This window comes from Anas platyrhynchos, chromosome 6 (assembly GCF_047663525.1).
Source record: "Anas platyrhynchos isolate ZD024472 breed Pekin duck chromosome 6, IASCAAS_PekinDuck_T2T, whole genome shotgun sequence".
Lineage (NCBI taxonomy): Eukaryota > Metazoa > Chordata > Aves > Anseriformes > Anatidae > Anas > Anas platyrhynchos.
In genome coordinates, this window is record NC_092592.1 from 27,076,434 (window position 1) to 27,101,071 (window position 24,638).

Consider the following 24,638-nt stretch of genomic DNA (forward strand, 5'->3'; position numbering starts at 1 on the left):
CCGTGGGGGGGGTGGGCGCGCTCCCGCGCGCGTGCGCAGCACCCCGGGGGCGCGCGGCGCGGCCCCGCCACGACGGGAGGGAGGAGACGGCGGCGGGGCGGGGGGGGGGAAGGCCGAGGGGGGGGGTGTCCCCGCGCATGCGCACCGCGCCCCCCGCCCTCCCTCCCGCCCGCCCGCCGCCGGCGCAGCCGCCCCCGCTCCCGCTCCGCCGCCGCCGCCCCCGCCCCGCCCGCGCGCTCCCGCTGCCCGTGGCCGTGCCCGCGGCCGCGCGGGGCTGCGCGCCCCCCCCCCTCGTTGTTATCCGTGTGTGTGTGTGTGTGTGTGTGTGTGTGTGTGTGTGTGTGTGTGTCCCTCCCCGTTGTCTCCGTGTGTCCCCTCCCCGCTTCCGCCGGTAACGGCGCCGGAGCTCCTCGGGGCGCCGTCCATGAGAGACCCCCGCGGGCCGGGCAGCGCGCAGCGACCCCCGGCAGGGCCAGGCATGTGAAGATGTCAGTGGGATGTGCATGCCCTGGTGAGTGGGGCCGGGGGGTGCTTGTGGGGATGGGGGGTGCTTATGGGGCTGGGGGGTGGGGATGGGGTTGGGGACCCCCTGGTTTGGGGGACTGGGGGCTGGGGACCCCATGGTGTTGGATGCTGGGGGCTGGTTATGGGGCTGGGGTCCCCCTGGTTTGGATGCTGAGCTCTTGGTTATAGGGCTGGGGACCCCCTGGCCTGGATGCTGAAGGCTCCTTATAGGGGCTGGGGTCCCCATGGTGTGGATGCATTATAGGGGCTGGGGTCCCCCTGGCTTGGATGCTGGGGGCTGGTTATAGGGTTGGGGTCTCCTTGGTTTGGGTGCTGAGCTGTGGTTATAGGGGTTGGGGTCCCTGTGCTTTCAATGCTGGGGTCTGTTTATGGGGTTGGGGTCCCCATGCTTTCAATGCTGAGCTCTGCTTATAGGGGCTGGGGTCCCCATGGTGTGGATGCTGGGGTCTCCTTGGTTTGGGTGCTGAGCTCTGTTTATAGGGGCTGGGCTCCCCATGCCGTAGATGCTGGGGTCTGTTTATGGGGTTGGGGTCCCCGTGTGTTGATGCTGGGGTCCATTTATGGGGCTGGGACCCCAGTGGTGGAGGCTTGCATCACGCTGTGGGGCTGGGGTCCCCACGGCTTGCATGCTGAGGGCCTTTTATGGGGTCAGGCCCCCCAGCGTGCGGTGCTGGGCCCCCCTTTCTGTGGGTGCCTGCAGCAGCCCCACTGCAGGGCTGCCACAGCCATGGGTGACCCCAAAGAGGGGCCGGGGCTGCACCTCCCTGGGGCACCCCGTGTGGGTGGGGGGCTCCGGGTGCCCCCACACAGCGGGGTTTGGCCGTGCACCCCCTGAGACGTGGGTGCTGGGCGCCCTGGGGGGGGTGTGCCGAGGTGAGGATGCTCGGCGAGGCGGCCAGCCTGGGGCTGGGGGGGCTGGGGGGGCTGCAGGGGCTGGGGAGGGGGATTTGGGGGGGCTGTGGGGTTGTGGGTTTGCCCGCTGCTCGGTGCGGGATGCCCAGTGCGGGAGCAGCAGCTCCTGGGGGGTGCTGGAGCCTGCTCCGCCACCAGGTCCCGGGTGGCCCCGTGCGTGGGGTCCCGGGGGGGCACATTTCGGTGGTGCCTGGGGAAGGGGCTGTGCGGTTCCCATGCTCGGTGTGGCCCGGCGGGGTGTGTGTAGGGCCACAGCGGGGACACCGCTCCCTTGGGGACCTCGCTGGGTGATGGCCCAGCTCCGAGGATGCCTCTCGGTGCCACGTTGGGTGCCCGGTGTTGCACCCCACAACCCGCTGGCATTGCAGCCGGGGGGGCTTTTGGGGCAGCAGCACCACAACACTTGGGGACACCCCATGGGGGCACGACCCCCTGCATCCCCCACACCTCCCCATGGGGGTCCCCAACCGGTCAGTGCCTGGTGCCTTCCCCCCCCCCCCAAGAGGGGGGCTGTTGTGGGGGCGGAGGGTCCGGGGGTGCCCCTGCGCCCCCCTCGCCTCCCCGCCGCGTTTCCATGCAGGCAGGCGGCCCCTTCCCCCACCGCCTCCTCCATCTCCCACTGGAAGCTGCCAGAGCGCTGCTTCCTCAAGCAGAAAGTCACGTGAAGCTGCCTCCCAGCCAGGCCAAACAGTTAAAGCACCAAGCCCCGACAGGCACCGGAGGGCACGGGGGGGCTCCGTGCGCCCCCACCTCCCCAAACCCTCCGCACCCCGGTCTTGGCGAGGGTCCGGTTGGAACAGGGGCGAAGGCAGAGCCCCAACGCAGCCCCCTCTGCCGCACGGGAACCCCCCACGGAGCTGGCCCCGTGCCACCGGCAGTGTCACCGCCGTGCTGGTGGGCGAAGGGGCGCCGGGGGGGCTTCATCATCACCCTGTGTGTGTCCCCCCCCCCCTTGGTTTCTCCCCAGCCTCCTGCGTGTGCGCACTGGGTGTGCGTGCGTGTGTGTGTGCACGCGCCTGTGCCCCCCTCCCTGCCCACCTCCCCGAGCTGGTGGCACGTCCAGAGGCTTCCCCGCTGGCTGTGCGCCCCCCCACCCCCCCCACTCCTCCTTTCTCCCCCTCCCCTCCCCGGACTGTTTATCGGAATATAGAAAAAACAAGCTCTGCCGCTGGCCCCCTGCCAGCCAGAAACATTTAATGAGCCGCTTTGCCCAGGCTGCTCTTCGGGGCTGCATTAACTTGGAGGAGTTTCCTGCCTGGGAGATGCCGTGGAAGGGGGGGGGCTCACCCCTGAAACACCCCCCTGCAAGCTGTGCCCCCCCTTGGGGTCCTTTGTAGGGTCCCCTGTAGGTTTCCACCATCCCATACCCCTGTGGCTGCTCCTGTGCCAGGATGGAGGTTTGGGGTGGGGGGCGAGGTGCTGCTGGCCCCATAGCCAAGGGCAGTGCCCCCAGGGGTGGTTTCTGCCCCCGGGGTGCTTTCTGCCCCCCGGGAAGGAGCCGTGAGCTGGGGCTGGCAGGCAGCAGGAGCCCGGGGAAGTAAACACGAGCTGAATGGAGCCGGAGGAGGCCGAGGCAGCAGCAGCCGCCCTGCGCCCGGCACCGTGCCACCAGCCCCGGGGCCCGCTCGGAGCAGGGGGGGGGCCCCAGCAGCCAGGCTCCCCGCGGGCAGCCCTCAGCACCGGGCAGGCCTTGGCACTCGGGATCGGCGTGCTCTGGGCTGTTATTTTTTATTATTATGATTAAAAAACAAACAACAGAAAGCCGGTGATGTTTTCCGCCATAGTAACGGTGTTGGTGCCGTGGGGCCCCCGGGGAGGGGGAGCAGAGGCACGCTGCTCCCTCCTCCCTCGCAGCCCTGCAGCCCTGCCCCTGCGCGGGGCTCCCGGCCTCCCTTCCCTGCAGGGCTGGCTCCGCAGCCCTCTCCTTTTGCAGCGGGGAAGGGACTCACCCAAGGTCAGGCTGCAGCGGGTTCCTCCAGCCTGAGCGCAGCCCCGGGCTGGTGGCGAAGCCCTGAGCCACCCCGGCAGCCCCCGGGCCTGTTTTGCGCCCCGCTGCAGGAGGGAGGGCAGCTCTCCGTGCGCCCCAGCGGGGTTTTCCTTCCCGACACACGTGTGCCATCGCTTCAGGCCCTGTGGCACGAGGCCTGGAGGGCCGTGTGTGGTGGGGACGGGGCGCTGTCAGCGTGCCCAAAATCGGGGCAGGAGCAGAGCCCCGCCACGGCGCTGGGGACAGGGGGAGGACGCTGATGTGTGAGTGCTTTGAGACGTGGACTGGGACTGCAGCCTGCCCAGGGGCTCAGCTCCTGACCCCACAAGTCACGTTATTGCCTCGCCAACGCTGCTGAGCCTCGTGTCCGGCACCTCCACGGGTGCTGGAGCTGCACCCCCAGCGCCCCGCGGGTGAATCGTGCCGCTCCCGGCCCCCTGCGCGAGGAATGTGCCGTGCAGGGGGGAAACGGGGTGCTGGGGCCGGCCCGGGGGGAGGCAGGTGAGGCAGGAGGAGAGGCAGCTGCGTGCTGAGCCGCCCGGGGAATCCCCACTGCCCCTGTCCTCCGGGCTGGGAGCGGGAGAGCCGGGAATTTGGGAATTCACCCGCCTGCTTGGGTGCCTCCCCACCCTGAGCCGGCGGCGAGACCCTCCCCAAACCCCCTGAACCCTCCCCAAAAAGCTCCACGGCGGCACGGCCGTCACCTCCTGCCCTGCACGAGTGGCGGCGGTGACACGGGTGTCTCCTGCTTGCACCCTGCACCTTCGGCTCACTTTCCCATCTCGATTTCGTGCCGCCCTCTCTCTCTCTCCACACCTTCGCTGTGGGATTCCCCCGGCCACATCCGTGCAGCTCGCTCACACGAGGGCACGCACGCGTGTGCGCAGCGAGGTGGGCGCTGGGGGCCTGCCTCGCGCACGGTTTGGGCACATCCCTTTGCTGCTCTGGCTCTGGGGAAGCTGCTGGAGCGGGGAGCAGCGGGTGCTGGGGGGTTTTTGGCAGCCCTGGAGCAGGGCAGGGGCTGGGTGCCCCCTCCCCGGCCCCCCGGGGCAGGCAGGATGGGGCCGGTGACCGTTATCAGCGCGCCTGCAGGCTGGGGCTGTGGTTTCCTGCTGTTGCTGCAGGGGGAGGGCGGTGGGGAGCCCGCTGCCCGCCCCACCTGGAGCGGGGAGGGGAGGGGGGGCGGCAGCCTGGCACCCCCAGACCCGTCCCCATGGCCGGGGTGTTTTGGGGAGGCAGCACGGAGGTGCAGGAGCGTGGCCGTGCACGAGGGCTGGTGCACGCTCGTCTTTGCAGCACGGCCACGTGCTGGGGCACCCCTGTGGGCACGGGCACCCGAGGGGCTCTGTGCCCTGTCCTGCCCTGACAGAGGGCACCAAGAGGGGCAGGATCCCATCAGAGCCATCTCACCCAGCTCCCCGTTGCTGTTTGTCCCCTTCCCTCCCAAACTGCCTGCTCCCAGGGCGTTAGATGGGGCCGTAATCTCCCCGCTGCCAGCCCCTGCCCTGCTCCCACCCCACCCTGCCCGTGGGGCCACAGATAACGCCCTGCCTGCTCCCACAGGGCCTCGGAGCAGACGGGGAGAGGCTCCCGGGGGTCTCCCAGCTCCAGCAGAGCGGGGGGCCCCCTGCTTTCTGCAGGAGCCGCTGGCCCCGAGCCCCTCCTCCGCGCCGAGGGGCTTGCGCTGGGAGCAGAGCCAGGTTTGTGCAGCCAAACCCAGGTCGGAGCAGCCACCGGCTGAGTGGTTTTGGGACGCCGGCTGCTCCGGGGAGAGCGAGGGGAGCGGGGTGTCACCCCCTGCTCCCGCTGTGTGCCAGGCCTCTGCGCTGCCGCAGCAGCGTGCGCAAACCTCTGGCACGCGTCCTCGGTCGCTGGAGATGCTGCCAGCGTGGTGCTCAGCCCTTGGGGCTCCTCGGTGAGGGCTGGGGGCTGCCCTTGCCCTGCTGCCACCCTCCTTGGAGATGGAGGAGCAGGCACCCGGCCCCAGCTCCTGCCTCGCTGCCAGCAGGAGCAGATCGCAGCACGCTGCTTCGCCGGGCATGGGGCAAGCCCAGGCGCCTGGCCCCGGCGTGCAGCGACCGGTCTGCAGCTCGCCCGCCCCGGGCTGGAGGCTGCCGGGCTGGGGAAGCGGGGTGAGCCCGGGGTAGGGTGGGCAGGAGCCCCTGACGGAGCCCACTGTGGGGTTCTGGGGAGCTGGGTGAAGCGGTGCTGGGGAGGGCTGAGCCTGCAGGCAGGGGGATGTGTCCCCACGGAGGTGCCCGTGCTCTCCTCCCAGTTCTGTGCCATGCTGGGTGCTCTGGGGAGCCGCGGCGTGCAGCAGCACCGTGCCTGCTGCAGGAGGCTCTGAGCAGCAGCGAGCTTCCCCTGCAAAGCCCCGGCTGTCCCCAACGTCGGGGCTGTGACCCGGAGCCACGGGGGCCAGGAGCCACCGTCCCCACGCAGCGGTGGCCGTGTCCCGGTTTGGCCTAGGCGGCGGAGCGGAGGCAGCTGTTAACAGGAAGGACACACATGTTAGCAACAAAAACACAGCAGCGAGAGGAAGCAGAAGCGATGCATTATTGATAGAGCTATTTGATGCTGCTATATTCGGAGAGCTGCTTCGGAGCAGCACCGCGCCGGGGGTGAGGGGAGGGGGTGGGCTCTGCTGCTGGAGTTACCTGCGGGAAACAACCCACAGGAGGCGTCCCACGTGTGGTCCGGGGGGGGTTGCAGCATCCCTCCCAACCACGCCACGGGGATCCTACAGGGTCCCAGTGACCCCCACGTGTGGGTACAGGGGATGTGGCATCCCCCTCTTGCTCATCTTTGAGGAGTGGGGTGTCGTGGGTGGCTAATTTCAGTGGCGTAAATCGGCAGGGAGCAGCGACGCGGGGGCCTGCTGCAGCTCCAGGGACCTCGTCTCCTCCCTGCTCAAGTGACAGTCCCCAGGGCAGCGGGGCTGGGTGTTGAGCCTGTGCCTTGCTTTTCCCCTGAAGCAGCTCTTTGGGGTGGTGTCGAGGATTTCCAGCCCCCCTGCGATGCTGCCTGCCCCCCTCTCCACCTGGCCCTGGGGTGCTGGCTGGGCTTTGCTGCCCCAGCGCCTCTCTCCATCCATCGCAGGATCCCAGCCCGGCCGGGCTGCGGGGACCAGCCCCAGGCCAGGAAACTGGCTGTAAAACGAACCATTCTTGTAACATGAGAGAATCCACCTGGAGCGTCTGGAGTCGTAAACCCCGCGCTGCTGGCAGGCTCGCCCCCGGCCGCTGCCAGAGGGGCCAGGGCTGGCGGCCGTGGGTGGCCGCGGCGGGGCCACGAAGCCTGCGGGTGCAGGAGCCGGGGCTCGGGGGCAAGGCTGAGCCCTGGGCTGGCACCCCGTGTGCCCCTCGGTGTGAGCAAGGTGGTGGCCGCTGTGCAGGAGGGATGGGATGGGTTTTCCACCTCCTGGATTGTTTTTTTTTGTGCAGGATGCGCGTTGTGGTACCTCCAGCACGGCGTGGGAGCGCAGCGGGCGCTTCTCCAGTGGTGGGGCCGCTGTGAGAAGCCCCTCGCCAGCAGGACCTGCCACAACCTACGTGCAGGATGCTCCTTCTTGGAGCCGGTGGGCAGCCTGGTGGCCCTGCACAGCACTCGTGTGTCCTGCACCCCTCGTGGCACCTTCCTCCAGCTCCCCTTGTGACACAGGGGGTGGCAGCGCTCAGCGCGCACGTACCCAGGTCCTCCTCCTTGCTCCCTCCAGGGCGCTCAGGATCTGCCCCCGTAGGCAGCTTCTCCCGCAGCCCCCAGGCTTTCCCTGCGTGTCTTGGTGTCTGGAAATGGTTTTGTTTTGGAAGGGTTAATCCCGGGAGCCCCCAGGATCTGCCGCCTGCTCAGCATGAGTCATTGTTGAGTTTCCAGCCTCCCCCAAGCCTCTCTCCCGGGGAGCGGGGAGCGATGGATGGAGCCGTGCCTTCTCCAGAGAAAAAGGGGGGCCCGCCTGCCCCTGCCACCCCCCTGATCCAGGCGAGGGAAGGCCCCCTTGGGGGAGGCAGAGAAGCAGAGCCGATTTCCATTTGAAAGGCGGTGGCTTTGTGGTGCAGGGACGGCTGTGCCTCCCCCAAAGGGGTGCTCCGGGGTGCGCGCTGCGCCTCCCCGCTGCGGGCTGCGTCTGCGTGCGGGGGTGCCCCGCTCCTGCCATGGTTTGGATGAATCCCTGATGCTGGGAAGTGCCAGGCCGGTCCGTCTCCCCGTTGCTGTTTGTGCAGTTTGCATGGCTAGCAGGTTTTTTATTATTGTTATTTTTTCTGTAAGCATGTCTCTGTGTCCCCGCTCCATGCCTGCGTGCGCCGGGGTGGGCACCAGGTGTCCATGCGGGCACCCTGGGCTGCAGGCTCCCATTCCATGCCCCCACTGCCCTGCTTGTGTTGTGGGGACATGGCACACGAGGGGAAGAGCCCCAGGGGAGTGGGAAGCTGGCGTGGTGGCACCATTCCCACATCCCATGGAGCAGGAGCGTTGTCCCAGCCGCCTCTGGTCCAGCTGGCAGCGGCAGCAGGCTTGCTGTGGGCACACAGAGGTGCAGAGGGTTTTATTCGTGCTGCTGTGTGTCCTGCCTGCATGCAGCGTGCCCTGCTTCGCTGGGCTGTGTGGCTGGCACCAAGCTTCCCATCCTGTGGGGATCGGAGCCATTGGAGCATCCATGATCCCACCAGGGACGTGTCCTGGATGTGTCCCGGGGCTGGCTCCTGCTGCACCAGTGGTGGGTGTCCCACAGCCCTGGGGACAGCCGGAGCTGGTGATGGCCCTGCCATGCTGGTGGGGACGTTTGCAGCCCTGCTGGCCTTTGGGAAGCAAGGGAAGACGAGGGGCCCATGCTTGGGGGGGTCCCGTCGTGGAAATGCAAGGAGCTGGAATCGGCCCCGCGCTGCGGGCGAGAGCGCATCGCGAGGAAGGGGCTCCCCCAGCAGCACCACCACCACACACGCTTCCCAGCTGCATCCCAGCCTTTCTGCTCTCCATCCAGCATCTATTTAATTATTAACTCGGCTATAACCATAAACAGCTGGGGCTGCTGCAGCCACGTGGACCAGTCCAGCGCTGTCGTCAGAGCCGAGCAGGGACACGTGAGCAGTCCCGGCGGGCTGCTGAGCCCCGGGATAAATTGCTCGGGGCGTGTTTGTCGTGGATGCGCTGGGCTGTGGAGCCCACACACTGGTGGGTGCTCCTCTCCGAGCCCCGTGGCCACGGCACGGGCACCAGGAGTAGCTGTTCTGGGGGCAAAGCACCCCTTTTTGCAGTATTTTGTGCCTGTGGCTGGGTGCGCATCATGCAGCCTTGAGATCCGGAGAGGGAACGGGGCATTTTAATGGCCAGTCTTGACCAGGAGAGCCGTGCCATCTCGTAGCTGTCACCAGTGTCACGGCCAGGTGATTTATTGCTCTAATGACAGCAGGTTGTGGCCTCCCAGAGCCCGGCTCACCCGCTCTGCACAGATGCAGGCTGGCAGGAGCCGGGCAGCGATGGGGCGCTCAGCGTCCCCCATGCCCCGTTCCTGGGCACTGCACATTTCCATGGCACGGCCAGCGTGTGCCCATCCCGCTGTGCCTGCCTCTTGCAGAGCTGCCTTTCGTGGGGCTTTTCCCTCTGTTTACCCACAGCACTGCCTGCGAGGTGACGAGAAAAAGAGGCCGGAGGCGCGGTGGCTGGGGAGGACACCCCCAAAACCTCGCGGTGCCGGACAAGGTTTCTGTGCACACCCTGCACGTGCTGTAACGGAGGAAGGGGATGCGTGGCGGGCCCCACAGCTCTGCCTGTGTTACCCCACAGCAGCTGCTTCGGGGCAGGGAAGGGGTGTGGGAAGGTGTGTGTGCCCGGGGCGGGTGCATGTACGTGTCCGGGGCTGTGCCAGGAGCCGTGCAAGTGCGTGCCGGCCCGGAGCCTGCCTGTGAGTGTGCGTGTGCAGGGCGAGCCGCACGGGTGTGCGCATGCGTGTGCCTGCTGCGTGCACCCAGCCTGGCTCTCCCACCTGGAGCTGGGGGGGCTCTCAGGGCACAGGGCAGCCAGGCTGAGCTTTGGGATCCCAGCCCAGGAGGATCCCAAATTTGCCTGTGGGGTTACCCAGGGGCACCCGGGCTGGGCTGGTGGGTGTCCGTGGGGAGGACGCGGTGTCAGCAGGGCGGGTTGCTGCAGAAATGTGGCTTTCTGCCCCCCCAAAATGATTTTGGCTTTTTGACAAAATGGAAATTTTCACCCAAAAGTCCTCATTGGGAAAAGTTAAGAGTCTCATCAAGGAGAGAAAAGCTCGTGGATGTGCTGCCCGTTGCGAAACGCTGCGTTTTACTCGTCGTGCCACCTCCCCAATGAGCTGCGTGGTGTGTTTTTTGTTTTTTGTTTTTTTTTGTTCTTACCAGAAACCGGGGGAAAGGGAAATAAGTTTAAGCGAGAAAAACCCTGAAAAACTTCAAAGAAAAATCGAAGCAAACTAGAGAAAAGTAGGCTTTTATTGAAACTTTCACAGGGGAAGGGATATTTTCCAGCTGGTGCCAAGCTCAGCCCTGGGCTGTGCTTGGAGCCCTGACGAGCTGCAATGGGGGCACCTCCGTGCGATGGGCCCTCTTCTGCCAGCCCGCAGCCCTTTGGTGGGTACCTGAGCAGCAAAAAGGGCGTCTGGGGGCTTGGTTGCTCGGTTTCCCATTTTCTTTTTATTTTTTTTTTGTTTTGCTCGGGGGGGGTGCTGGGCGGTGGGCTCGGGCTGCGCCCTGGGTGTGAGCCATCAGCGGCTCGCAGGCAGCCGCGGCGCTGCCGCCTGTTTGCACGCTGGTGGTTTCTCCTCCCAGGCGTGGAGGCGGTCGGTGCGATGCTCACAGGCGTCGGTGCGCGACAGCCCTGGCTCTGCTCAGCCAAATAAATAACCACCGCTCCTTCCTGGGCCCTCCGCTCGCACGGCGCCCGTCCTGCACCTCCCCGAGCCCCAGCGGTGCGCGAGGGAGGTTCCCAAGGCACGGATCAAACCTTGGTGGTGCTGTGCACAGGGCCCATGGGTTTGTAAAGCATCTTTGGGCACTCAGGCATTGAATGGGTGAGCACGAGCAGCGTCGATGCAAAGTTTGAAGTGTTTGGGCTAGGGCTCGAGCCTGCCTGCGGTGTGTTCCAGGCGCTGAGCATCCCTTAGCGGAGCCGTTCTCCGCTGCCGGCCTCGTGGTGTTGGTCCTCGTGTGCCTGAAAATAGGGTCGTGGGGAGACCACCGGGGGTCCCTCTGCTGGGCTCGGGGAATGGGGTGGGTGGCAACGTGGCTTTTGTGCACGTAAAGAGGGCGGCCTTCAGTTTGGGGGCATAGGGGGGTGTGGGGGGGTGCACGTGGAGAGGCAGGTGCACGGGGGACAGGCAGATGTAGGAGCGTGTGTAGCTGTGTGTGTATAAATGTGGGGGCACGGGGGGGGTGCACAGACACGGGTGTGGGGGTACAGGGGGTGTGCGTGGATGTGGATATGGGGGTGCAGGGGGCGTTCACAGATGTGGGTGCAGGCATGGGGTTATGGGGGTGTGTATAGATGTGGATATGGATATGGGGTGCAGGGGGTGTGCACAGCCATGGATATGGACAGGGGGGTACAGGGGGCGTATGTAGGTTTGGATATGTTTTTGGGGGTGCAGGGGGTGTTTATGCTGCGGCTGCAGACACCAGACTGCCCCAGCACCCCAAGAGCACCCCCCGAGCAGCGCAGGACCCCAACCCTCCAAACTTCCAACCACCCTCGGTGGCGAGCAGCGGGCCACCCCCCTACCCCCTTTACCCCCCCAACACCCCCATAACCCCCTCCCCCGTTACGGTCCCGTCCCTTCCCCTTTGTGCCGGTGCCGCCGGCGGTGCCGGTGCCCCGGGGCGAGCCGCGGGGGGGGGTGCGCGCGGCCGGCAGCGGGCGCGCCGCCGCCGCAGCCATTGTGGGGTCGGCGCGGCGCAGACAAAGGAAGCGCCCCGCGCCCCGCCCCGCCCCGCCCCGCCGCCGCCCCCGGCCCCATGGCGGCCCGCAGCCCCGCCGCGCTCCGACCCCCGCCCCAGCGCCGCCGCCGCCGCCGCCCGCCGTGAGTCCCGGCCCCCCCCATCCTCCTCCTCCGCATCCCCCCCCACCCCCCACCCCCGGGAAGTTTCCTCTGCGCGCCCCCGGAAAGTTGAGAGCACAGGCACCGGCACCCCGGCGACCCCCCCCCCCCCAGCTCCCTCTCCAACAACCCCGGTCCCGCGCCCGGTGCGCGCTCGGTGCGCTCCCGGTGCGCGCCCCGGGTGCCCCCGTGCCTTTTCTCCCTTCCCGAGCTGCAGCCCCCCCGGCTCCCGGCCCCATCCCCAGCTTGTCTTGGCTCCGTCTCCAGCTCCCCCGTGCGTCCCGGGCTCCCCTCTTCCTCCCCCGTTTGTCCCCCCGTCCCCCTCCCCATCCCCTCTCCCCATCACCCGGCTCCTGCCTCTCGGAGAGGTGTCCCCGTCCCCTGGCGCTGCCGGCAGCCCTCGTGTCCCGCTCCATCCCGACCCGCAGCTCCCTTTGTTCTTCCCCCGGCTCCTTCCCTCGGCCGAGCCCCCTGACAGCTGCCCCACACCCCCCCAGCCCCCTCCGGGCACTCTGTCACGGGGGGCTGCTCGCCCACCTCTCCTCCCTGCCCGCCGCAACTTTGTCCTCTCCCGCAGCTCCGAGGGTCCCGTGAGCGTCTCCAAAGCACCTCGGAGGGAACGAAACGTCTGAGGGGGTGCACGAGCAGGGGTGCTGCAAGACTTTGGGGTTGCAGGAGCACGCAGCTCATCCCTGCCCACAGACAAAGCCTTTCGGGGCCGCAGGGGCGGCACGGGGGGAGCAGCACCTGCGTGTGCCCCCATTTCTATCACCGGCCCCGTGCTGACGGAGGCTTGGCACGAGCTGCGGGGCCGTGAGCCCTCACCCCTGGGGCTCCCCGGGGCCTGTCCCTGCGGTTTCCTGGGGAGCTGAAGCGACTCGCCCGGGCAGGGGACTGGGTCCCTGTGCCGTGGCACGGGGCCCTCGGGCTGAGCAGGTAATTTTCCCACTGAAAATCTCAGCTCTCCCACGCCTCTCCTGAGTGGCCGGGAGAGACGAGCCCCGAAGCTGCCGCAGGGCTGCGTGGCTGGGACACGGCGCTGGTGGCTCCAGACGGGTCCTGGGCGATGGGCAGGTGCAGGCTCAGCTGGGGACATGGCAAGGAGAGCGGGGCTGCAACATGAGAGAGAGCCCGAGAGAGAAGCGGGGTGAAGAAGGGCTCAGCAGGGCAGCCGTGCCGCGAGGGTCCCTGGTCGAGGCGCAAGGCTGTGGGATCCTGCGGGGGCTGGAAAACTTTCTTCCCTCAATCAGTACAGCTTGTTCTGTTCCTCTAAAAGCGCCGCCCGGGATTACAGGTCAGACCGGCGCTCCTCGCGGCGATGTTGGGGCAGACCCGGTGGCCTTCAGCTGCAGGTGTGGGAGCAAACCCTCCTCACCCAGCTCTGCGGGCGCTGCTCTCGCTGTGCGTCCCGGAGCGCTTTGTCTTGGCGGGTCTGTAGCGACTCCTCCGGAGCCGGTCGGGTGCCAGCTCTCACGGTTTGTGTTAAGTCCCGGTGGATTTGGATGTCTTCTTTCTTGAAAGCCTCGGGTTGTGGCGTGTTCTTGTTGTGGGAGAGTTGTGGTTTCCTCTGAAGGAGGAGGGAACGTGGTCTCTGCCCTCCTGATGATGTAGAAATCCCAAATCTGTGATCCAAGCGCACCTGGAGGACTTGGGAAAGGAGCGCCGAGCAGAAAGGTGTGCGAGATGTGTTGTTTTAAAAACAGAGAAGTTGTGATCCGAGGGGAGAGAGGCTCCCGCTGGGAGGTTTGGTGATGCGGGGCTTTCCCTGTGGTTTGCTGGGGACTTTTCCCCTTGGCCGCAGCCGATGTAAAATAGGAAGGTGCCAGTGAAAGGATGCAAAAGTTCACTGGTGAGCTGAGGAGCCTTTCACTGGTGATGCGGAGCCTCTCGGCTTCTTTTGGAGATGGGTGAGAGCAGGCAGCACATCCCGCATCCCTCGTGGTGTGGGGAAGAGGTGGGCCAGGTGGGCACGAGGACCTGTCCTTCTGAACCATGTCCAGCACCCCAGCCGTTTGTGCCAGCCCTCTGCGCCCTCACAGCTCCGAGCACCCTGCCACGAGCTCGAGCTCTGCCCGAAGGGACAAACCACGGCTCCTGCACAGTCACGGAGCAGCAGCAGCGCTTCTCCTGACCACCTCTCCTTCGGAAAGCTCCCGTCCTGTGAGTGACCCGGTGGGCAGGGTGCTCTGACATTAATTGCTCCGTGCGGACGCTAATTGCTCCATGTGGTTGTGACACCTGCGGTGGCGAGGCTGTCCCACCGGTTGCCCTCATGGCTGTTGTTTCAGGCAGATTGCTCTTAAAAGTGGGGATGCCCGGGTGAGATGGGCCCGGGGCTGGGCAGCAGAGGTCGGGTGGTTTCTGCAGGGCTTCGCTCCTGGGTCGGGGAGCTCCCCCTGGGCCACGCGTGCCCATGGATCCCAGGGTGGATGTGTCCCAAACCCGTGGCTCTCCGGGGTTTTGGCCCTCCCTGCTGTGGCACGGTTTGTGCTGATCAGTCTGCCGGCTCTTTCGGGATGGGAATTGGGTTCAGCTCCTCCGTAACTGCTGTGCTATGTGCAGGGGGGTGCTGGTGCTGTTGGCAGATCCCAGCCTGACTGGGATCAGCCCCGGGCTGCGTTGTGGGTACATCAGGGGCTGGTTTCCCTGCCTCCAGCCGGCTGGGGGTGCCTGTAGGTGCATATGAGGGCGGCGAGGATGGTGAGCAGCCTGGTGTCGGGCTGGAGGGATCCTGAGCACTGTGCCAAAAGCCCTGACACCAGGTACAGCACGTGCTGCCATCGGGGCAGCACCACGCAGGTCCAGCACCCGAAATCATTTGCTCTGAGGTCTGGCACGGGCTGTTTCTGCTCGGTTTAACCCAGGACAGGGACGTTCAGCTGGTGCAGGTGGCACTTCGCAAACTGTTCTGATGCCAGCAAGCCCCCCCCGCGCTCTGTGCAGCGCTGCTTGTGCCCTCCCTGCCCTGGGCGGGCGTCCCACTGGGGGGTGACGGTGCTGCTGTCCCCGTCCCCGGGCTGCAGCTGGGACACAACAACATGGAGCGAGGCGGCGGCGGCGGGCGGCGGGGCTGCGTCCCCGGGGACTACGCGTCCCAGCGTGCAGCGCTCGTTGCTCCTCGCCACGGCCGGCAGCGAGCGGTGCATCCCGGGATTGCCAATCTCCATGCGCCACGTGGGGGCTGACAGCCTCCCTCGGCCCCGGGAGCAGCACCACCGCCGGGGTCGGACGGGCTTTTCTCTGCCTTTTTTCTCTGCCATGAGCTGGGGCACAGGAGCTGTCTGTGAGCCCTGGAGGACCACCACCGTGCCTGGCTACCTTTGTGCAATTTTCCTTGCTGCCGCAGTCTAAAACCCTTTGAAAATGCAAATCCTAGTTTGTCAGGAGCATTGGTCGCTCTTTTTCCCCACGGGATGCTGATGAGGGTTTTCTCCAGCCCTGTGGTTCCAGCACCGTGGTGTTTGTTTACTTCCCTGTGCCGCCCGCGTGCTGGCAGCGGGAGAAGCCAAAGCCCAGCCCTGAGCATCCTCACTTTGGGCACCCTCACTTTGCTGTAGGAGCCCCAGAGGTGGAGGGCTTTGGAGGGAAGGGAGAGAGGCTGGAAATGCGAAAGGTGCGTTCCTGAGGCTGAAACCAGCAATGTTTGATGAGGGATCTCTGGTCCGAGCCAGCAAGATGAGAGGAACAATTGGGGACAGTGGGATGCGTCCCTGAGCGTCCCAGGAAATGCCTGGCTCGTGCCACATTGATGGCAGTGGAGCTGAGAAGTGGGTTATCTGCGGGATTGTATCTGGGGCTTGCAGCGCTGGAAGGGATTCAATTTTCAGCCCGTTGTGCAGCTGGCAGGGCTCGCTGCCTCCCGCTTCGAATCTCCCTCCACGCGTCTGCGGGCCTGGCCACGAAGGGGGCTCCTGCTAGCCCCGGCTGCGAGCCCAGCACCCTGCTGAGCACCCGGCCCCGCCAGACCCTGGCGTCAGGCAGAGCAGAGACGAGGGCACAAATCCACATCCCGAGGTCTGTGGCTTGGCCCAAACCTCTCCGGCGTGTCCGAGCTGCTCCGGGGACGCACGGCCGGAGGCTGGGGGATGGAGCGCTGCGGAAGCACTGGGGCACGGGAGCTTTCCAGCTGTGACAGCTTTTTAATCAGCCCTTCCCAATTCATCTCCCGCCGTCCAGATCCGTCAGGCTGCAGTTAATTATTGCTCTTCTGGCCGCCCGCTGTCCCCCTGAGTTTCCAACTCGGTCACTAGGAAGGAGCGCCTGGGATTTCCCTGCTCCGGCGTGCTCTGGTGCTGATGCGCTGGGGTGCCGCCTGGCGTGTCCCCCGCGTGTCCCCAGGAGGAGGCTGACTCTAAACAGGGATTGGGAAACCCGACGTGCTCAGTTTTCAGCCATACAGCTCCTCGGGCATCTCGGCAGCAGCGAACCAAAGCACTTTTGGGAGTCCCCAGGTGTGCTGCAACAAATCGCCGGGTGCCGCACGGTGCCAGCAAGGGGACAGCTAATGGTCAGGGTGAGCTCGGAGGCTGCTCGGATGTGGGCACAGGTGCTGCGTGGCTCAAGAAAAGTGAGAGTGTAATCGTCAGGACAGGCAGTGCTGTGGGTTCTGCCCTGCTGTGTGCTGGTTTTTACTCCAAGCTGCAGCAGGGGGTGTGGGGTGGTGCCGGGTTCCCTTTGGTTCGCGCTGCCCTCTCCGTGCCCTCCGAACAAGAGGAAGGAGGGATGGAGGAGCAGCTCTGCCGGGGCACACCGTGCACCTCTCCGTGTGTTTGGGCCTCTCTGGATGCTTCTCCTTGCTTCTGCCCCCCAGCACCAGAAATCCTGAGGGTACGAAGCCACGCGAACCACTTGACCCGAGTGCAAATTGCCGCCCTGCGCCCAGCTCCGGAGAGCGCCCTCGCCAGCAGGGCTGGGCTGGGCAGATGGATTTCCTGCCTCTATCACGGCTCCCACAGCCCGGCAAAGCAGCGCCTGCGAAACAATGCGGCTATTTACACTGCAAAGCCTCGTTAGGCAGCCAGGAAGCGGGCCGGGAGCATGCCGGGAAGCAGCGGCAGCCCTCGCGCGAAGGCTCGCCCCTGTGCCACCGGCTGCTGGGAGGAGCAGGATGCTCCCTGCTTGAGCTGCGGCCTCGCTGGGCCGTGCTTCTTCCCTTGTGCTTTCATTTTTGTTAATGCCTCGTTTCTGAGCTCTGCTTCTCGTGCACAAAGCGCAGTCGCTCCCCAGCTGGGGAAGGAAGGCTCCTCTTGGCCAGAGGGCACCTGCGGGGGTGCAGGGGTGACAGCAAGGTGCTGGCGCTGCTTTGGGCTCCGCAAACACCGCGCTCCCCAGCTCTGGGGGCTGCCTGGGGATTTTCCATCCCATTTCCAGCTTCAGGGGCGCTCAGCACAACAGGCAGGGGAAGCAGGGGAGAAGGCAGACAGAGCGCTGGGCACGCCGGCGGGGACGTGGCTCCCTCGCGGCCGCACGGAGCCGCTTCCCCAGCTCCTCCCGCTGCTCCCATCGCCCCGTGCCGTGCGGGTGGGCTGCCCGCTGCCCCCGGGGGTCCCCTCCTCCTGCTCCGCGCCGCCCCTTGGACCTGCCCGGGCCGGCAGCTCCCTCGCTGCAGCCTCAGCCGGATTTTCCTCGCCGACCACGTGCGCGTTTCTCGCGGCGCCAAGCCTCTTGCTGGGGGGAGAACGAGGGTGGGGAAGGGTCCGGGACCCCGTGCCCATGGGGAAGGGGCAGCATGGATAGCAGTGGCATCGCACTGAGCACACGGTGTGCTCCGTCCGTGCCTGGGTGAACATCAGTGCTGGTGCTGCTGTCACAAAGTCGTGGCCTTGTCCCGTGTGCACTTGGTAGTGTGTGAGTAGCTGCGGTGGATTTAGCACCCGGGCAGCCCGTAGTAAATCTCAGGTCTGTTGTTAACCTTACTTAAAACCACTTAACACAGCAGCGTATTTTGAAAATCGTGCTCAGGGTGCTGGAGGTGCTGGGATCACGTCACCGGCTCCTCTCCCTCCCCTAGCTGCTGCGGCAGGGTGCTTAGCAGGGCCCCAAAACTGATCCTATCGCTGCTAAATCCGCTCGGGGTGGAGCAGGGCTCCGTCCTGGCTGTCAGCAAGGCAGCAGGAGCAGAGCGGGCAGGGAGGGATCTCCCCCCATCACCACCCTGGCACACCGTCCCGTGCCCACCGAGGGTGTTCGCGCTCTGCGGCTCAGCCCTGATCCACGCATGGCCGAGGACAGAGAAACTCACAAAGCAGAAACCCGCGGGGGCTTTTCCTCCCTTCTCTCATCGATGAATAAAAACAAAACATCAGAGGGCGAGAGCCGCTGGTTCTCTTTTTTTGCTCGAGGACGTGGTGCCCGGCAGCACGCAGGGTTCAGCCTCGCTGCTGCTTTCTGCGCCTGATGGATCGGCTCCTTTCAGACAGAAGACACTCGCCTTTGGAAAGTTTCCCGTGCATCAAGCACGCTTCAGCTTAATGCCATGTAGCAGCAGCAAGGCGGCGAGGAAAATGCTGAATTTCCAGCACGGCTTCGGTGGAATTTGAATTTCCGTGGGGCACAACTTGAGCGCGATTGGCGCAGAAAGCAGAAATTCCCTAGCGCCAGCACCGACCTCCTTGACAATATTTTTTTTTTAAATCGATGTAGGTGGGAGCAAGGGGCTGTGCCCCAATTTCCTTAGGGCTTTCTGCTCCTCTTTTTGTGCCTGCCGAGGACGGAGACGTTCCCTGCAAGCCGGCCGGTGCCGCGGCACCACCGGGGATGTCCCCGTGGCGGCGGGGCCGGCCCAGCCGGTGAAACCGGCGCTCCCTGGCACCGTGCCCGTCCGGGCCAGCCCGGCTGCCTGGCTGCCCGCCGGCGCCGAGCCCGAGCCCGAACCCGAGCCCAAACCCTCGCCTGGCCGCAGGGAGCGGCTCAGCCCCGCCGCACGTGTCTCGGCGGCGCCCGGCTCGGCGTGCCGGGTCCTGCCGGCAGCGGGGCGTGCCGCGGCGCTCCCGGGAAGCCGCCGGGTGGGGGACCGGGGAGCGTGGGAGCCCACCCTGGGGTCCCCTGGGGAGTAGGGACACGGGGTGCGGGCGGTCCCTGACTCCCCTGGGTGTCAGCGCGGGGTGCCGGGGGGCGGTGGGGATGGTTGGTGGCGGCTGCTTCCATCTCGAGCACGGCGAGCGCCGGGCTGCCCGAGTGGCAGATGGTGGCTGCCTGGGGACCCGCCGTCCGGGCGATTATTCACCCGTCTCCATGGCGATGGAAAGGTCAGCAAAGCGATCCCCTGCCATTCCCCGGGTCGGGGCAGCGGGATTAGGAGCAGCCTGGAAGGGCTGGGGGGGTGGAAAGGGCCTGGAGTGCTCCCCAGCGCCCCGGCTGCACCCGTCCCTGGGCTGAGAACCGGTGAGCTCTGGGCACCCGGTGAGCCCTGGGCACCACTGGGTCTGGCCTCTTCCTCCTCCTCCTCCTCCTCACCATGGGGATGAAGCAGGGTGACCCTTCTCACAGGCTGCCCGCGGTCGGTGCCGGGGTGCAGCCGGCTGACCCCGTGCCTTTGCTCTCTCTGCAGGCTGTTCCTCTAAGTCGTTCAAGCTGTACTCGCCAAAGGAGCCCCCGAACGGCAACGCCTTCCCCCCCTTCCACCCGGGCACCATGCTGGATCGAGATGTGGGGTGAGCCGGGGCTCGGGGAGGGGTCTGCTGGGTTTGGGGTTCTGTGAGCCTTTGGCTCGCCAGAAATGTGGTGAGGCTGCAGCACGTGGAGTTCAGGTAGTGCGAGGGGAGAGACGGGACCAGAGTAGGGACTGGGTGGAGAAATGGTAAATTTTGGGATCAAGGGGGTCCCGGGTCCCCAAGCACTGCAGGACCAAGTCCCTCGCCAGGCCAAACTCCTGGGGTGACTCCAGACAGGGAGCAGCCCCAGCCCCTGCCAAAATGTCCTATTTGCCAACCCCAATCCTGCCTGGCTGCAGAGGAGCAGGGCGCAGCTCCCAGGAGCTGTGGGACAGGTCCCTGGGACTGGGGAGCAGAGCCCAATTTTGGGGAGCGAGTCCCCCTGTCAGCATCCTGACTGCTCGATGCTGGTGGCAGGGAAGGGAGGGCAAGGGTGGAGGTGTCCCCATTGCTGACCCCGCTGTGTTGCTTCTCCCCCCAGCCCTACTCCCATGTACCCACCTACGTACCTGGAGCCTGGCATCGGGTAAGCATGGGGGGGACCAGGGGGCAGCGGGGAGCCTGCCCCGTGCATGGCAAGGATGGGGGTGCCCTGCAGGGTGGGCATGCTGCTGGCCCGTGGGGACTTAAGGGGGGTGCTGGGGCTCTGCCCAGCCCTAAATGGGGGGGTGTCTGTGTGTCCCCATCCCTGTGTCCCCCACGGGGGTTCCCTCCCGCTCTGAGCGCTCTCGCTCTGCTCCCTGGCAGGAGGCACACGCCGTACGGCAACCAGACCGACTACAGGATATTCGAGCTCAACAAGAGGCTGCAGAACTGGACAGAGGTGGGGAGCTCAAGGGGAGGGTGGCCGGGGGCGGGGGGATGCTCCCAGCTGGGTGTGTTGGGGACAGGGTCCCTCCGGCAGGATGGGGACAGCCCCTTCCCTGCAGCCCCCCACGGGGCTGTCGGTGACCTGGCGTCTCTCTGGCACCCCCAGGAATGTGACAATCTGTGGTGGGACGCCTTCACCACGGAGTTCTTCGAGGATGACGCCATGCTAACAATCACTTTCTGCTTGGAGGATGGACCAAAGAGATACAGTGAGTAGCAGCAGGGCCGTGGCTGCGGCTCGCCGCGGTGCCGCGCGGGGAGAAATGGGCGAGCACACCCTCAGGAGCCGGGTTGACTGACTTCATCTTCCTCCTTTTCCCACTCCAGCGATCGGCCGGACTCTGATTCCCCGTTACTTCCGCAGCATCTTTGAAGGAGGGGCCACGGAGCTCTACTACGTGCTCAAGCACCCCAAGGAGTCCTTCCACAACAATTTCGTCTCGCTGGACTGCGACCAGTGCACCATGGTGACCCAGCACGGCAAGCCCATGTTCACCCAGGTACCGGCAGCACCCAGCACACGGGGCTGTGCCCACGAGCACCAGGCTGTGATTATGGCACGGGGTGCCCCATAGCATCCCCTTTTTGCACAGGACCCCCCCGGTTGTGCAGCCTCGTGGGTTTGGCTTGTACCAAGCACAGGGAGGGTGTCCTGGTGTGCAGTGGGTTCCCGGGGGTGTGGGCTGGGGGAACGGGGTGGCAGCATGTGCTGGCAGCGTGTGCCTGACCCTTTTGCCCTGGCCAGGTGTGCGTGGAAGGGCGGCTCTACCTGGAGTTCATGTTCGATGACATGATGAGGATAAAGACGTGGCATTTCAGCATCCGCCAGCATCGAGAGCTCATCCCCCGCAGCATCCTCGCCATGCACGTGAGTTCTGCTCCTGTTCTCTCCCTGCCGTGCACGAGGGGGCCCCTCCTGTCCCCCCCATCTGGAGCCTGGGGGGGGGGGACACCAGGACGCATCCTGGACGCAGCTGAGCCCTGTCCCTCTTGCCCCTAGGCGCAGGACCCCCAGATGCTGGACCAGTTATCCAAGAACATCACCCGCTGTGGGCTCTCAAACTCCACACTCAACTACCTCCGAGTAAGTGCGCAGGGGATCTGGAAAGAGGGGTTCAGAGCAGTGGGGCAGCAAATCTGCCAGAGCCTGTGAGCCCCACGCGCGGCTCAGGTGGGCGCAACGCGGAGACGGCTGCGTGCCAGAGGGCCCCTTGCCGGTGCCAGGGGCATTGTGTCTAACCCCAAGCCTCTCTGCTCCCCGCAGCTCTGTGTAATCCTAGAACCAATGCAGGAGCTCATGTCACGGCACAAGACCTACAGCCTCAGCCCCCGGGACTGCCTCAAGACCTGCCTGTTCCAGAAGTGGCAGCGGATGGTCGCGCCGCCTGGTGAGTCTGCGCTGCCCGACGGGCTTCCCGGCACGGACGGGAGGAGGTGGGGGTGGTAGAAAAAGGGTTGGGGGTGCACCAGCTGCTGCTCTTTGGGGCTGACCGCCTCTCCCTCCCGGGCCAGCGGAGCCAGCGCGGCAGCAGCCCAGCAAGCGCCGGAAAAGGAAGATGTCGGGGGGCAGCACCATGAGCTCGGGCGGGGGAAACACCAACAACAGCAACAGCAAGAAGAAGAGCCCGGCCAGCACCTTTGCCCTGTCCAGTCAGGTACCTGTAAGCATCCCGTTTCCATTCTCTCTTCCTTCCCCGGGGTGGAGGGGAGGGCTCCCAGCCTCGGGGAGTGGCTGAGGGGAGAGCCCCAGGGCTGCCTGTCCGAGCCCCCCAGCCCTCTCCTGGCGATGGGGACAAGCAGGGGGGCAGTCTCCAGGACCCCCCCCTTTGGTCTCAGCCCCTGCAGAGAGCGAGACCCAGCCCAGGGCCGGGGGGGCTGCAGCCCCTGAGCACCACCCAGGCGGTGCCCAAACCTTGGGGCTGGCGATGGGGAAGGGGCTGCGGCGTCGGGGGCGGTGCGGCGGCCAGGGCTCCCCCCACCTCGATTATGTTTCGGGACCGTCTCCCCTTTCAGGATGTGATGGTGGTAGGCGAGCCCACGCTGATGGGGGGGGAGTTTGGGGACGAGGACGAGCGGCTCATCACCCGGCTGGAGAACACGCAGTTCGACGCCGCCAACGGCATCGACGACGAGGACAGCTTCAACAACTCGCCCGCGCTGGGGGCCAACAGCCCCTGGAACAGCAAACCGCCCTCCAGCCAGGAGAGCAAGTCAGAGAACCCCACGTCGCAGGCGTCGCAGTAACGGCCCTGCGGCCCCCCCCGACCCCCCCGCGGACTCAGTCCAAACCGATCTACCTGTACATTTGCAACGGAGAGGGACTGGGAAGCGGCGAGGTACCGGGGCGCACCGGCGCCGCGCGGCCGGCGGGATGCACGGCCAGGGGCGAGCCCCAGCCCTCTCCCCCCACCCTGCTCCCCCCCCCCCCAGACCCCGGGGCAGGGGTGGGTATCCGGGGCCGTAGCTTCGTTATTGCCCCCTTCTCCCTTTCCCTCCCTGCTTCTTCCCTGGAGAGCTTCTCCTCGTCCCCTCCCAGTGCGCCCAGCCCCTGCCTGCTGAACGGGGGGAGCGGGGACGCAGCCGCCCCGCATTGGGGTGCAGCCCAGCTCTGCGACCCTCTTCCTCCTCCTCCTCTTCCTCGCCCCGGGTCTGGTGGCTGGGGTTTGCTGGGCAGCAGCCCGCAGGGTTGGTTGCACATCTCCAGCCCGACCTGGGGCTGGGGGGGCCGGCGAAGGACAAAGCCCCCACCCGGGGGTCAGATCCTGCTGCGCTGGGGGTGCCGTTGAGGATCTGGCGTTTCCCCGCTCTCCCACCCCCCCGTTTTGCTCCCCATCCCCTCTCTCGCCCCACAGCAGGGCCCACGGGGGCTGTGTACATAGGAATCGCCTGGCAGGGAGGCGGCTGGGGGGCGCGGGGGGGGCCGAGGCTGCAGGTCTGTGCCGGTGGCCGGTGCCCTCGCTCCGTGCCTGCGGCCCCCGCGTTCCTGCCCGGAGCACCCCGGCCACCCCCCCCGGCTCCCGGTACCTCCTACTTTTGTCTTTTTTTTTTTTTTTTTAAAAAAAATAATATTATTAAAATTGTAAGTTTAAAAAAAAGAAAAAAAAAAAAAAAAGATGGGAAAAGCCCCCACCCCCTCCCCTCTCCCCTTGCCGGTGCCCCCCCCCTCCCTGCCCTGAGCGCTCTCACCCTGTCCTGACTTTTGTACAGGCTTCTTCTCTTGGGAGTCTCGTTTTATATCCAGTTCGGAGAGCTTCAAACCAAGGAGAGACTTTGCAGACTTCCTTTCTAAATCCCTCCAGGGGGTGGGGGGCAGCCCCCCCCGCCTCCCTCCTCAATGTAAATCTTGTGTGCTGTTGTCCCCGCTGCCCCCCCCCCCCCCTCGGGTTCGTGTACCTCGTGCTTGTACATTTCCGCGCTGTAGACAGTGTGTACGATACTGTTCTTTCAATGTGTTATCACTAGAGCAGGTGCCTCCATCGATGTTAGGGGAAACAACGAGAATAATAATAATTTTTTTGGGTTTTATTATTTTTTTTTTGGTTTAAAAAAAAAAAAAAGAAAAAAAAGGAAAAAAAAATAATTTCCTTCCAAGGCTTCTTCCACGGAGAAGACAGGAGGTGCCTGGAGGGGGGGGGGGTGTTTGTGCTCACCATCTCCCCCAGACAGCATCAGTGGTGCATTTTTGGGGGAGCTGGGGCCCTGGGATACCCCCCTGAGGGGGGGTTGCAGCGTGTGCTGCCCTGGGGGGGGCCAGGCAGGGCTGGCTGCTGGGTGCACGTGCGTGTGCGAGAGCGTGTGCGTGTGTTAGGGAGCCTGGGGCACGCGGAGCAGCCCTGCGGTTTGGGGAAATGGGGGGGTCTGCACCCCCCTCCCTCTGCCAGCCCCCCCCCAGCCGGTGTCCCCCGCTGCGCCGTGGGGCTGGGGGCTGGATGGAGCCGTGGGGACCCCCCCGTGAGCACGGGGGGCTGTGGGTGCAGCAGGGGGGCCGCCCGCACTGTGTGTCTCTCCCACCCGTGGCTGAGACGCTGGGGGGTGGCCAAACTGTGGGGGGGGACCCCCATGACACCCCCCTGCTGCTGTCCCCAGGGTGGGGCTGGGAGATGGTGCCTGAGCCCCGCGCTCAGCCCTGGCCTGCTCCTGGCCCCAAAACCCCAGGGAGACGCCTTGGGGTGGCCCCTGCGCCCTGGTATCCCCCCTAGCATGGGGACCCCACGGTGGGGGCCTGGCACGGCGGGGGGGGGGCTGTGCTTTGCAGTTAAGGTACAATTGTCACCGCTGCCGCGTTGCTGGGGCTCCCGTGGGGTGGTGACGTGCCCCTCGCTGCCCCCCCTCACCCCCCCCGGCACACACTGTAATGCCTTTTTGTTTCTTTTTTTTTTTCTCTTTTTTTTTTTTTTTTTTTCCCCTTCTCCTCCATAGTTTGTGCCATTTATGAGTCATGTATGGTACCAATAAAACGACTTTTCGGTTTGAGGCTGTCCCGAGCGCTTATTTCACAGCCAGGACTGGGGGCGTTTCACACCCAGTGACCCCCCCCACCCCCAAGGCCAGGGAGCCTGCGGCTGTGGGTAACGCTGCAGCAAGGGGGGGGCATTCACAGGAGGAAAATTGGGGAAAAAAAGGGGTTCCTGAAACA

The 24,638-nt window shown here is 65.7% G+C and overlaps 1 protein-coding gene across 4 annotated transcripts; it reads left to right on the top strand.

Annotated features, from left to right (window-relative positions):
- Positions 1-252: 252 nt before the first annotated feature.
- Positions 253-24,473, top strand: LDB1 (LIM domain binding 1). 4 transcript variants are annotated; one of them, XM_038180815.2, is made up of 11 exons: positions 253-511; positions 19,030-19,132; positions 19,614-19,658; positions 19,880-19,955; positions 20,109-20,211; positions 20,330-20,502; positions 20,748-20,870; positions 21,003-21,086; positions 21,267-21,390; positions 21,515-21,663; positions 22,016-24,473. In XM_038180815.2, the coding sequence occupies exons 1-11, from the start codon at positions 487-489 to the stop codon at positions 22,244-22,246; spliced, it is 1,236 nt and encodes a 411-aa protein (XP_038036743.1). In that variant the 5' UTR covers positions 253-486; the 3' UTR covers positions 22,247-24,473. The 4 variants fall into 4 exon arrangements, with proteins under 4 accessions (XP_038036743.1, XP_027316364.2, XP_071895813.1 ...); XM_027460563.3 differs by lacking the exon at positions 253-511 and adding an exon at positions 11,372-11,462 and having other exon boundaries at positions 21,515-21,657; XM_072039712.1 differs by lacking the exon at positions 253-511 and adding an exon at positions 11,376-11,462.
- Positions 24,474-24,638: the final 165 nt, after the last annotated feature.

Bases quoted from the DNA above. Each gene is read 5' to 3' on its own strand.
- LDB1 (XM_038180815.2), top strand. From the start codon at position 487: ATGTCAGTGGGATGTGCATGCCCTG. The intron at 20,212-20,329 runs GTGAGTAGCAGC...TTCCCACTCCAG, and splicing joins GGATGGACCAAAGAGATACA to CGATCGGCCGGACTCTGATT. The intron at 21,391-21,514 runs GTGAGTCTGCGC...CTCCCGGGCCAG, and splicing joins GCGGATGGTCGCGCCGCCTG to CGGAGCCAGCGCGGCAGCAG.